The sequence below is a fragment of the Tupaia chinensis genome, unplaced genomic scaffold, assembly GCF_000334495.1.
Source record: "Tupaia chinensis unplaced genomic scaffold, TupChi_1.0 Scaffold143996_1, whole genome shotgun sequence".
Taxonomy (NCBI): domain Eukaryota; kingdom Metazoa; phylum Chordata; class Mammalia; order Scandentia; family Tupaiidae; genus Tupaia; species Tupaia belangeri.
The window spans coordinates 3471973-3486607 of record NW_006203847.1 but is presented as its reverse complement, the minus strand read 5'-3'; the positions used below and the strand labels follow the sequence as shown (position 1 = coordinate 3486607).

The 14635-nt window shown below is 37.7% G+C and overlaps 1 protein-coding gene across 1 annotated transcript in view; it reads right to left on the bottom strand.

Annotated features, from left to right (window-relative positions):
- Positions 1 to 14635, bottom strand: part of TENM1 (teneurin transmembrane protein 1) — a 659425-nt gene that overhangs the window by 124061 nt on the left and 520729 nt on the right. Inside the window, 1 exon segment of the mRNA XM_027767184.1 lies at positions 6843 to 7092. Coding sequence (XP_027622985.1) covers positions 6843 to 7092 — 250 coding nt within the window.

Below are 14635 nucleotides of genomic sequence, written 5' to 3'. Positions count from 1 at the left end.
ATGATTTACATACTATAAAATCCACCCTTCCAAAACATACTATGTTGTGGTAGCCAGTACAGTCAGAGAGTAGTGCAACCATTACCATCTTCCAATTCTAGAACATTTCCACCAGCCCATGAAGAAACCCCATACCTAAATGGTAGTCATTTCTCATCCCTCCCCCACCCCTCAGCCCCAGGCAAGCACAAATCTGCTCTCTGTCTCTGAAGATTTGCCTATACTGGATATTTCATACCAACAGACTTGTATAATATTTTTCCTTTTGCTGTCTGGTTTCCTTCACATCGAATAATGTCTCATCTGTTCTTTTTATATTTGAGGTGAGGGATGGAAAGAGGGAATATGTCAACTTTGGAGCTGTTGTTTAGTGACTTGGCATCACGGGAGTTTGGCCTGCTCTTTGATGGCTGCAACTCTTCACTTGTTCTTCATGCTGTTCTCAGCTTCTTTCCTTATTCTTAGATAGAAACATTTGTTACTGAAGAAGGGACTGCCTGCCCTGCTCATCTTTCCATAGTCTTTTTCCTTTGAACACTGAGCTCCCACTCCTGCTTATAAATGACTTCTTAGAACTTCCAACTCCAGGAACCTTCGTCTGCCCTTCCTTGTTTGGCTCTGTCCTTTGCCCTGATCACAACTTACCTGTCTTGTGTTTTAGGGTCCTGCTTTCAGTTAGCAGTCCCTTTGAAAAGCAATTTGATAAATGAATCCGTGCTGAGGAACTAATAGGTGATTTTAGCTTGATGGGTCATTCTAAAAAGGTTGATGCATTGGGAACACTTAGCAATGCAGTATTTCAACTCAAAGGAACACAATTCTTAGAATGAAAATTTTGGTCACTGTAGAAAGCCAGTGAAACTTATTTGGATGAGGTGAGGGAGCCTTTAAGTGCCACTGCTAATACATGAGAACAAACTGAGGAGACAACCACCTATTACATCTACATGTAATGTTTCTATTATTTGTAGCTCCAGGGCTGCTGACAAGAGGATGGTGGCCATTTCTGATATTTGCCGAGCTTTCAAAACCAGGTTCCAGTTCTTTCTTCAGCAGAGCGTTTTACAAGTTCCACTGACTCTCAGCATGCTAACTGCCCCTAAATGGGTTCTATTCCAGTTCTACTCCATTCTCAGTCAATGACAGGAGTTAAGTCCTGAGAACAATGTAAGAAATATTAACCAGTCACTAGAAAAGAAACAGTAAAAAATCTCAAGAGAAATTTTCATGTCACATTGACATTTGTCGAGTCCAAATTACTCAAGGTACCAAGAAGCATTTACCAGGCTCTTATTTTCTTCTCTCTTTCATTTTTAAGGGAAGGACAAAATAAATATCTGGAGAGTAACAAAATGCTGAACAATAGCAGCATGAGGTTTTTATGAAGAATAAATCATTTCTAGTCATGCTTGATGTGTTTTCTAATAGAATAGTGAAATTAAAAGATGAGAGAGGAGCAATCAAGATATTACATATTTGAATTCTTGCAAAACACTTAATATGGTGTCTCCTATTTTTACTTATATAACTATCCATTAGTTTTAGAAAACTTAAAAGTGGCCCTGAGGCCATAATCAATGAGAAAGAAAGAAAGAAGGAAGAAGAAAGAAAGAAAGAAAGAAAGAAAGAAAGAAAGAAAAGAAGAAAGAAAGAAAGAAAGAAAGAAAGAGAGAGAAACAAAGTCCTAATCCATGAGAAATACTTAAAGGACTTGGGGATGCTTAGAGTGAAGAAGAGAAAGCACCAGAACTTATGACAGCAATCTTCACACTTATGAAAATTTTTCAGGTAAAAGAGGGAAGTGACTTCTGTGCTGCTTTAGATGCTAATATTTGCCATAACTGAGTGGATGTCTCATGAAGGCAAATTTTGGTTCAATACAAAGAAGAATTTTCTAATAGAGCAGTCCAAAGATGCAGCAGGCTGTCTTGAGAGGTATTTAAGTTTCTTGCTATTGAAAGTGACTGCACAAAGTAGAGACAACAAACTGTCAGGCATGCACTGGGTACAATGTTGGACCTTAGACCTTTATAGACCCTTCTAATGCCCAGCTCACAAATCTGTGATGTCACTTTTGTGCTACATTAATGTTTTAATGTGTGTGTGTGTGTGTATTTAGGGTTGTTGGGAAAGTCATGAAGCATTTTTGCATAGAAAACAGCTCATTACTTTTTCAACAACCTGATATATAATTTAATATGAGAAGCAAATCCCTAGGGAAACCAAGATGTGAACAATCTCATATAGAAATCAGTCTCTTTTAAAAATCCACAGAGTAAAGGGGACAGTAGGTGGTGTGGTGCTTAAGGTGCTAAACTTCCACATGACTGACCACAGTTCAAGTCCTGTACCTGGTGGCTTGAAATTCATGCTGGGTGTGCATGCATTCATGTGTACCCAAAATCCTGAGAAGAAAATGGAGGAGGAAGGATTGCAGCATGACCCCCCCTCCCAGATTTTCTCTCACTGTCTCTGTGAGCACACATACCCTATGGCTAATGCCCCCCCCCCAAAAAAAAAACTAAATAACTAAGTCTCTAGAGAATGTATTTTTGAAGCTCTCTTAGGTTTAATTGCATAATCTCACAAGCTTTCCTTCTTTATTATCTTACCTCAGTCTACCAATGCAAAGAAACACTACGATGTGTATATGTGGATATAATCTGGAGAACACAGACAAAGGAGCACTTTGGACTTAAAAAATAAGAGATAATATTGTTTCTCTTGGAACAATTCCATAATAATATATTACTGACTTTTCCTTTCATTCCTGTTCATCCAGAGGTGGACTAGCTAGAGAAAGTAAATAATTGGCAACCAAGGACAATAGTTATTTTTGAGATCAGATAAAAGAGGCCCAACTGGGGTCAGTGTGAATCAGTAGGGCTGAGGTAGGAAGATTTCCAATCTTTGAAATGTTGGAGGCATCCGGAATTGTTCAGTGTGGCCCAATATGAAACAAAAGGATGGAAGAGAAGGAAACCTACAAAAGCATACATTAGAGGCAAACTTTATGTCCTTCCAAAAAATCATCAAACTTTGAGCTGAGACCTACATATCTGTGGATCTCAAAAGAAGTTAAACTGTATGATATATGTGAGAAGATGCTCAAATACAAATTTGAAGTCAATTTTGTAGACAGGAAAGTAAAGAACAGAATAAAGTTAGATAATGAAGAAAAGTGACAGAGGGTTGTGATCATTCTCTTTCTATAATAACCTGTTGACAATTTTGCCCTTCCATTCACAAATTTAAATGCAACCAGTAACATAATGACCATATTAGTCTGTGTTTCTAAGGAAACAGATGATTCAACAAAGTAAAATGACTAATGTACACAGAGCAGGGAGAAATTTAACTGAGTTTAACAAAACAACTGCTACAAAAGGAAGTTTCTATTTAACGACAGTAGAATTCAATGAGCATTATGGTTCTTAAGATAGCATGGGGTCAGCAGGTGGTGTGGTGGCTAAGATGCTGGACTCCCACATAGCCAACTGCAGTTCAAGTCCCAGATTTGGTAGCTCACTTTTTCACTTTCTCTCCCTCTCTGGTGAGCAAACATGCCCTATAGCATATTTAAAAATTATAATAAATAAAATTAAATAATTATTTTTTTAAAAGATAGCATAGCAGTATTAAATCAACTTATTTCCTCCCAGGATGTTTAAATCTGGGAAAGTTATAAGTCAAATACATAAATCCACCAATTATATGTGAGTGATTAAATGTACACATATAGGCTACTGATCAGAATTGAAGCTTTTTTTAAAAAAAATAGTGAGACTAATAAGAACTTTATTAGTTTCTGAGGAAACATGAAACCTAATGTGTGCTGACATAAACAAGTTTGATATTTTTGACTGCAGTTACACAGAGGGTTACCTGTCAATTAGATCAAAATGATTATGTATATTCAGTCAACTTATCCCTCTGATAGCCAGAGGAGTGTTGGAATAAAGGAGAGAGAACACTGTTCTCCTTGAACCTAACCATGAGTCTATCAAAGGGCTTCATCTATCGGGACAGGTCACTGGTGGGGACCAGGAGTTTGTCAAGAGGGGAAAGATGTAAAAAATGTGAGTTCTAAAATCACATGTGCAATTTTGTGTGATGTGTTTCTTCTAGAGAGAGGGTTCATAGCCTATAATAGATTCTCAAAGGAGTCTGAGGCTAACCATGAAAAAAATAAGTTAGGAAGAACTGATCTAAAGGATCTAAGCTCAGAAAGCCAGTTAGGGAGATTTGGATTTAGTGGGAGAGCCTGGGTGTGTGAGCTCATGGTGTGTGCATGACTATGTGTGTGAATAGCCATGACAATGAGAGAAAACAGTATTCTGGAGTAAGAATGAACAGAAGCATTGGGCAATAGTTCAAACTGTCAGAAACAAATCTTTCTTTATATTGAGAAAATCTGTTTGCAATTAGGATCCAAATTATTCTATCTTACACTTCAAATGACTTTGTGTTAAGGGTCATAAGATACTTTGAACTAAAATGCAAATTTGTGAACTGTTAGGGACGCTTGACCAAAAGAGAATCTCATCAATGAATGACAATTGCTCTACCTTAGGTAATTTTGCATTTATATTTCAAAGGAAAGAACTTAAACTGGCTGGAGTCATTTATTTATTTATTACATTCAATCACTGTGTACCATTACAGCATACTAAATGGACTGATATGCTGTGTATTCACAATGGGAAATTCATTTGGAGTTTTTTTAACATATTAATATTTTGTTTTATTTTTATAGATAATTTTGCATTTAAATTTCAAAGGAAAGGACTTAAAATAGCTGGAGTTTTTAACAATTAATATTTTGTTTTGTTTTATTTTTATAGATATTTTCGCTGTTTTACCTTTGAGTCAGTTATGTAGAAGCTAGCTATATAGGTTTTTTTTAAAAAGAATTATTTATTTAATTTTATTTATTGTTATTATTATTTTTTAATTTGCTATGGAGTATGTACACTTACCAGAGAGAGACACACATACATAGAGAAGGAAAGTGAGAAAGCAAGCAGCCAGGTCTGGGTCTCGAATCATGGTTGGCCTCATGGGAGTCCAGTGCCTAAACCACCATCCCATCTGCTGGTTCCCGCTATATAGGTTTTGTAGGGCTAACTATATAGGCTCAACCAGACAAGACCACTACCTGACAGTTAATATCTGCATGACTGGAAATGTGCAGATGTTTAATGAATTGTCAGTGCCCCCATCCATGTTTGGCATCACATAGAGAGAAAATCCCTAGTGTTTCAGAAATAATGAAGCATGTTGTATAAATCATTTTCAAGTCTAAGCATATAACCATCTTGGCCTTACTGTTGACTTTCCAGTAAATTGGTGCCCAAAGAGATATACTGCTAGAAATGGCAGTATCTGTGAGGTGTGACATCCTGCAGTACATAAACATTTGACAAAGGTAGGGTGCTATGAATTAGTACCTCTCTAGACTCTCTGGATGTGCTTTGTCTTTATAAAGTCTTAACTTTATAGTCAATTTTTTTTATTAGCCAAGGGATTTAACAGCTTTCTTCTCTATGACAGCGTTTGCTATTATAATTAAGAAATGTACTAAAACTGGAATGAATTAATGTGAAAAATGGATAGGGGCTTGGGACTACATTTCCCCAGCTAGGTGTGAAGGAATAACTCAGTCTGAGAAAAGAGAGGTAGATTCTAAAGCAAGTAAGAAAATCTGAAACATTGCAAGAAATGCTCTATGTATTCAAATTTTATGTTTGTGTGAATTGAATTAAAGTGTCCCATGATAATGACCAGACTTTTTGTATACTTTGAATGGCCTTGGCCTTGACAGTATTCTGTACATACAGGATGCTCTATCAATGTCTCTGATCTCCCAGTCATTATTGTTCACATTATTGGAGAGATTCCTGAGGCAAGAATTGTTTTATGGAATAGCTCATAGGATGACATCAAAATCTTCTGGAATATAGAGAAACCTTTAGCTTTAAGTTCCAGAGGTATGTGTCAGGGATAAAGCTGTCATAACCAATTAAAAGGAAGGCTCTACCAATTTACCCAGGGGAGAGGAAACAGGTTTGTTTATCCCTAATGAGATGGGAGTGAATGCTTCCCTTTTCTAGGACTCCAGAGGATATGTATCTGTGTCTTATAGCTTCAGAAAGAAAAGAAGTAAGCTGATTAAACCATGGTCTATTTAATTGCAATCTTTGTATAACTTCAGAATCTGGAATACCAAAAGGTATAATTCCTTACAAAAGATGTCAAAATACTATGTACTACCAAGAAAATTCATAGAACAGATTGAGAAAAATCTAAAGATGAATGCTTTAATCATCATGAAATAGAGATTTTAAGGGTAAAGAATTAGTTCTTCCTTATCATGCCATGCAAATACAAACTTCCTCTTCCTTCTTCATGAAATGAACACTTCAAATGATTGGATCTAGAGAACTTAGAAAGTTTGGCCTTTTGGATCTGGCAATACTCTACCTGCTAGAATGGGTCAATGTTTTTGATCAGTCCTTGTAGTGACTACCAGTAGGCAAGTAACTTACCTGAGATTGTGGAAGTACTATGTAGCTCAATGACTGCAACAGACACAGGGGAAGCCACACATACAGGAATGTCAACCTTTTCCGGTTCTCCAAAACAGTGCTCAAAGATTTCTTCAAGGAAGAACAATGGCACCGAGCATGCTGACCTTTGTCCCTATTCCTGCATCTTAACTCAGTGCTACAATATAGGCAACTGCACTCTCTGCTCCTCTGGCAATACCTTGTCTCTTCGCGTTATCTTAGTCTTGCTGTTTTCTTTATCCGCTAAGCAAACAGAGATTAGAGGAGACTTACCTTAATTCCAAAATACTAACGGAGTTTCCTGAGGGAAATATTCGTCTTACAAAGTTGAAGTCACCAACATACACACTGCCATCAGGGCCAGAAGCTAAGGCTACAGGAGCAAAGAGCTTGTTGTTGTGGGCTGGGCCATTGCAGTTGGTGCAGGCAACGCTCCTTTGGTGTCCATTACCCATTATGGTTGATATGACTGGGGGCTGCTGAGAAATGAACATGTTTTCTCCATTCCCTTTATGTATGATTCCTAGACCCAAGAGAAAAAAAGGAAAGAAGATAAAAAAAAAAAGCAATTACCACACAATAATCTCAATAACATTTTAATTTCTTTTTCATTGTTCCGAGCAGGAAGGAGTTTTGGCCTGGCATAACAGAACTCAAGGGTGAAATACATTGCCCCTGGTTTTATTTAACTGCATAACCACAACAAATAACAGCATAATGCTTTGCCTTGGTTTGACCATCTGTCAAGTGGGACAGTATAACCAGTCCTTTAATGCCAATTATAAATGCCTCAATAGAGCTTTGGATGACTAACTTTTAATGAACTCCTGTTCACTCTGGACTCTGCAAGCTATCTGTGGCTAATTTTTCATCTCTAGCTGGCTTTCCCCTGATTCCTGTCACATACTCTTCTGACTGAAAATTACCCTCACTATGCAACCGGTTCCTGAAAAGAGAATATCAGTACATTTTAATATTCACCTTAGCAAAACACAATCAGGAACGTAATCTAATTCTGCGAAAAGAGAAGAAACCCCACTGCTAAAATGCACTTCAAAGATCTAAAAGGACTTGAATGTTCCACTTTTTTGGACCATATCTCACTATCATCAATTCAGGAAATAGAGATAGCGACTGATTGCAATGCTTTGCCATCAGTCTGTTTGGGCAATCTCATCCATACTCACAGCTTTGATTCCCACGACTATATGCTGAAGTTCTGTCCTGTGTAGAGTTCTCACCTAACATGTAATTTCCTGCTAGACTGCTTTACTTGGATTCTCTATGGGTACCTCAAACTCAAAAAGTTGAAAATGAAACTATTTTTCTGCACGTCCCCCCACCAAACCCTGCAGACCTCCCATGTTTCCACTTACCTCGTGAGTGGTGTCACCATGTGTTCAGTTACCTAAATTGGAAATGTGGGCATCACCCTCGCTCTTCTTTTCTTCTTATTCCCTAAACCTAACTAATTACTAATTTCCATTGAGTCTATTTCCTAATATCTGTTGAAAGCAGTTTCTTCTTTTCCATTCCTATTATTACTGCTTTGCTTCAATTTTTCTTAACTTCTTGGCCTCCTGGTCTCCACACATACCCATCTCCAAACCACGGTACACATTCTTGCCATAGACAGTATTTCAGTCTGTGGCTTAAAACCTTTCAATGCTCCTCATATTCCCTATAGTTTTTAGTTTGGTAGCATACCTTTGCTGTCCATATCCCATGTAGGATAAGGGGCACATTCCTTACTGTTAAGGGATATAAAATCCTGCATGATGGGCCCTTGCCTATTTTTTCAGTTTCTGTTCTTATCACGTTCTCACTGTATTCTGAGTTCTAGCTATAGCAAAGTATTAGTTACTTCCACATAATTTCATTCCTTTCTACTTTGGTACATGCTATTCCCTCTATCCTGAATGCCCTTCTCATTTTGTCTGCCTGGGGAACCCCCCCCCCATCCTTCAAAGCTCAGCTCAAATCTTTCCCAATGCTTTATGCAGACAGAGCTAGTTTCTCCCTCCTCTGTGTGCCCATAGTTTGTTTTCCGTATCTCTATTATAACACCACATTGTATGGCACAGTTTTCATTACTTCTCTTATCTTTCCCATTAGAACATGAATGAACTTCTTAAAGGCAGACCCTCTGTCTTACTCCTTTCTGTATTTTAATGCTGATCCCTGTGGCCAAGTCATTATAAATGCTCAGTAAATGCTGAAAATAGGCTTTGAGTCCCTTGTAGCTTCCTTGTCCAAATCCCAATGATTTTGCAAACCTGCTGATCCTGGGCAGAAAATCCAAGAAACAAGTACTGCTGTGCTAAATAGCTCAAGTCAGCCTAGAATGAGTTCGGGCAGGTAAAGCATCCAGGTTGCAAGAAGACATGCCAACGTGTCAGACGGAGGTAACTGACAGCAAATTAATGAATGCAGGTACACTGTACAGTCTTATTGTTTCTCCCATGCCCCCTGCTATTTATCTCCTCAGACTGCCTGTTATCTTCCCTAAACATCTCCAGAAATGTCTCCCTCAGTTTTCTTCCAACTTTTGGTCCCACGATCCTACAATACAAACCATTGATTACTTCCGTGATGGGAACACAGCTGGCAAAAATAAATGAGGGTAAAACATGCATAATACCATGGCACCAATATATACTTAGAAGAAGCCTTAAGGACACCGAAATTGTATCCATCACAAAGTCTTTGGATTTCAGATTTAGGTACTTTTGCTTTCCCTCTCAGGATAATTTCTGACTACTTTTTCAATCTATAATTTACAGGAGCAGCTTTGACTTTATGCCACCAACAAATTGGTCTTTTACTGCAGAACTATGAGCTATCTTGAGGATCACTACTTGCTTATTATTTTATTAATACCTTTACTAGGTAGTAAAGAAATTTCTTAAGATTTGGAATAGTTAATTAAGTAAGATTAATAAGACTAAATTTCATTTCCCTAAAAAAGCATTTAATTGCAGTGTGATTGATATTGCAATTTAAATGAATTGGTGGGATGAGGGGCAGGAATAAGAACCGGAATGACAGTTGCACATCATTGAAAAGAAATCTCCTGATGATTGCTAACTGGATATCTTTCCAATGAGACTATGGTATGTTCTTTAATAAATGAGAAAACCACTGTTTAGCATATCAGTATTTCAGCAATGCACTATAGGGTATATCATTCAGAAGTCTTTCCAATTATTGGCTTGGAAATACCAGATTTGCTATTAACATTTATTTTCGCAGGTAGATCTCCATTTTTTTATATCAATATAACGGTATAGTTAACAATTACCCTCAAAATGACATGTTATTACCAGGCTCCTGGCAATTTAAAAACTAAAGATGGCTATTCTGAACCATTCTTCTAAGCCTGCAATTCTAAAACTCCCCTTTTCTATTAGAAAGCCCAGCACTCCATCAAAGAAGAAGAATGATTAAAGGAAATAAAACATAAGGCAATGTACTTTCTGATTACATCTCAACAATTGATGTCTTGCTTTCATGCAAGGTACTAAAGTGCCCGTGTACTGAAATTACCATTCCTGTTTAAAGCTGAAGCAATCAAAACAAAAATGGGTGAACCCCTTCTGTATTGCCCTGGAAAAATAGATCATTTTGAAGGGTATTTTTGTTGTTTCAAGAATCTGTTTAACCTTCCATTACATAGAACCAGGGCATACCATCTAGCAATGATGATTTAACACCGATTCTTTTGCAAAAGGTTGCTTGGAAAATATTTTGTTTATGTTCCTGGAAATCTTGATCAATTACTGCTGCCTCCCTTCCAGTTTATTCTGCCACACATGCTCATTTGGAAAACGGAATCAAATGATCCCAGGACAATACATATTATTTATGTGAAGGCTAACTTCCTGCTAAGGATTGGGTGACTGGTTTACAGGCAACAACAAAACCTCACATTTTCTCCCCTACTGCACATTTTCTCCCCTAAGTTTTCCTTTTCTCTTGCAAAAAGCCAAGTCTGCTGTGTAATAAGGTAAGCACACTCTTAAACCCACCACTCATACTCTCCTGCTACCTTGCTCAGAACTTCTTTTGAAGCTTATAAATAAGTCTGAGATGAAAATTCCCCTTGGAAGCCAGTGGGTGGTGCTTTATTCTGATTTCAAAGAATAAATCATTTTTCAGACTTATGAACAACAAGGGGCACAATACATATTTCTCTTAGTATTTGACTGAGAGGATATAAACACAAACTGGGAGATATGCCAGTGTGATCAATGGAAATTTACTTCCCCTCCCAATAAAACCATTTGTCGACAAACTACTGGCCTATCTTAAAGGCTAAGTTAAAGGAAATTCTTTATCCATTTCAGACAGATGACAATACCCAATTAGTACCCTGGATTGTTCCTTCTAATAATTTTTAAAAATCAACTGGCAGAAAATGCTAGAGGACATAAGAGACAATTTTAGAAAAAAAAAAAAAAAAAAAAAAAAAAAAAAAAGACCCATAAAACAAATAGCTTAGCTCTGTAACAGGTGATTCAAGTGCACATTTTTCTCATAATTTTAAAGAACTAATTTTTTAAAGGAATGAATGTACACTCTCTACAATCACTTAGAAGACATATTTTGAAGGAATGATATTGAAAAATTCAAGTTCCTGGTGTATTTATCTCAGTGAAAGTAGAAATGATCTATATATACATAAAGCTTAGTATTTGGAAACAATTCTCCACAAGCACTGGTTAATTGTCAGGTAAGTATAATTGCTGCAACTGAGAGGACAAATGGTCTGAAAACACTGCCTACTAGAAACTACCCACTGCATAATGATTGGAGAAAGAAAAACGGAAGAATAGAATGGCAGCAGGCATCCAATCTAATTACAGGTGTCTTTTTAACCAGTGAGAGGAAATTGGGGGAAGACAGATTCTTGTTTCTAATCTGCTATCTGTCTCAGATCAAAAAAGTGGGATACCTAAAGAGACAGGCTTTTTTCCCAGAGAGAAGTGGAGTGGGGGAATTTGGAAAAATGTCACTCTTGCCTTAATCAGTCACAAAAGACTGTCTGACCGGAGGGGGAAAGAGCATTGCTTTCTAAATTGGTCTTCCCAAGGCTGCTCCATCACACTTATCACTCCTGCTTCAAAACTGCTTTTGTGGGTGGGATTTAGCTCTCAAAATCATCCTAAGAGAGGTGTTCGTGTCCAAGGTCAGGCTGAAAGGCAGTGGCAGAGCTGGCTTCAGAGACATTTCCTGGCACATGTGACCAGCTCTTGGTCAAAAATACAATGCATTTACAAATGAGATGTAAAATGTACAACTGTTCCTTTTTAAAATATCCAAAATAAAGCTTCTTTCTTAGAATAAAAGGCTCAGAAAGGTAGACACAGCAGATTTATTGGAGCTGCAGGTCTGCAGGTGATTACAAGAGATCTTTCTGGGGTGATAAAAATATTCTCAAACTGGGTTGTGGTGATGGTTGCACAACTAAGAGTTTACTAGAAATCATTGAAGTGTACACTTAACATGGGTGAAATTTATGGTGTATAAATTAAACTCCAATAAAGCTGTCTAAAAAATTCTCAAAAATAACTTGGTATCTAGTACCTAAAAACTAATTACTGGTGAATTAGGGGTGGAGAGAACACATTTGTGGAAATCAGGGGGCCCCCAGAGCCAACTTTCTGAATGGCTCCCCTCTGTTCTGAACTTTTTAAGTCTGTGTGAAGCAAATGGTAAAAGGATACAGGACTGGGAGCACACAGCTGGGGGCTGGCTCGATTGAGGTCATTTCCCACTTTGTGTTTAATGTCAATGACAGGCATTTGAAAGAGACAATCCATACAAGCCAATAAAAGTGAGTGGAAAAGAAACGGCTGCTTAAAATGTCAAACTCTTTCAAATCAAAACAAAAAAACCTAATAATTTAATAAGTGGCATCTGCCCTTTCATTTTTGTACTTTTAAAACTGTGGCTTTCCTTTTGACAATAGAAAAAAAAAGGTGACATTTTATATCTGTGCTTGAGTCTTTGCTCTTAAAAATTTTTTTTGAAATGGAATTTGGAATCTTCCTTGAGCAGGGAAGAAGGTCTAATGGGGGCATATGGCAAGAGACCCATTCACTGTCAGAGTCCCATGGTTGAAGCAAAATTGGTTAGTTTTGCCAATCAAAATCTCCTAGCCTAGAGGCTCGTTGACATTGCTGATTCAACTATGGTGCCAAGGAAGATTGTGGGTGTGATTATAAAATGGATCTCTTAGTCTTGATCATGGCTTACAAGATGGCCTGGTCTTAGCCAAGCAGGCTGTATACAAGGATGGTGATAGAAGAGTATAGCTCCCTCAATACTTTTCATCCATCATTTTGAAAAAAGAATTCAAATACGTGTCCTACTACAGCTTCAGTAGAATCTGCCTTTTTAGATGAAAAGAAATATGATTCCACAGTGAAAACTTACTAGTAGGTATGCAGAGGAAAGCTAGATGGAAACACCCATGACTGTTTCCCGCAGGATACAAAGAAAGGTGAAGGAACTTGGATGAAGGATTTATAACCAGGATAGCAAAATCACTTTGTCTGGAAAAAGCACGGGCTCAGAGAGTACCTGTGGTCTCTGCTGATTTATTTAACCTTTAAATTACAAACTAGGAGGAACTGATGGCAAGAAAAAAAAAATGGTCCAAAGAAGGGATGGATTAAAGATAAGAGTGCTCTGCTTCTCATCCCAATAATACTGATTCAAAATTAGATTAATGTAGTTGAAAGGAGATGTACTAATGTGGTCATCTCTAAGTGGTGTTCTCACAGGTAAGTTTTCCAAATTTTCTGCAATGAATGGATATGTATTTGCATTAGGAAAACAGTATTGATAAAAATAATTTTAAAAGCTACTTACCACTTTGAGGATTCAAAATGTGATGCTTATTCAAGGACCAGCCTCCTAGGTTAGAGGCATCCATCTCAAAACCTTGTAAAACAACTGTCCTTTGTTCCCACAGAATAAAGTCAGGGCATGTCTCATATTCATATCCCACAGATACTGCAAACAAAGAGTTAATAACACATTAGAAGATTGTAAAATATTTACTTCATATTTACAATGGTTGATACTTCGGTCAATATTTGCATTTGCTGCTGAATTCTGATGTAGGTTGAAATTTGAATGCAAGTGTCTTTCACTTAGCATAGGATAGCATTGCGACTAGCATAGTGCTGGCCACCCAAAGGTGATCCGTCCATGTATGGTGGATAAATACATGAAGGACTGAGTGAATTAATGCTGTCATTAGGCAGGCACCATATGTTCATGGATGTTAAGCATTATTCTAGGCTTTTGGGTTGGAGGCGATGCTGTAAAACTGAAGTGTAAAGCCCTCTGCAGAATTAAGCTGTGGTTGTATAATTTCTTTACCTCTGGAGGAGAAGAGCAGAAAGGGCCGGTTTCTTACCTCTCTAGAGTGCAAAATGCACTCAGGAACCTGATTTTGAAGTACTGGGTCATTTATACAACAACTGACTACACATGAAACTAATAAAAATATATTTGCCCAATTTATAGTTTTTCCTGTACTAACTGGCCTTCAGTTTGCTGAGAAGACTGAGTTTGCTTAGAGTGCTGCAAGTGTAAATTCCACTCCACACACATGATGTTTTGGTTTCTGCATATAGCTAACCAATGGGACATCACCCAACACTTGGCTCCTTCTCCTATGAAGCACAGATGTTGTGCATTAAACTTGGAACCCTGGTATGCCACTAAAATGGGAAGTGCAAAATGTGGTAGCTGGGTGTCTCTGCTCTACTGAAATATGTATAGCTCAAGCATACCAAGTCCCAGCCATTTTCCCAGTTGGTAAACCTGCTTACCTTTTGGAACCCCAGATATCTGATTCTTGAGTTTAAAATGCTTTCCATCCTCATAATATTCTAGGCCTGAGAGTACTGGCTCATTACACTGCATATCCTGAAGCTGCTTTCCTCCTTTCTGGCAGCATAAAATAGCCCCAGTTGGTCTGTCATCTGCCATTGCTTTCAAGTACCTGCCACTACCTGAATCTTTAGATGCCCCTGGAGAGCTCCTTCCTT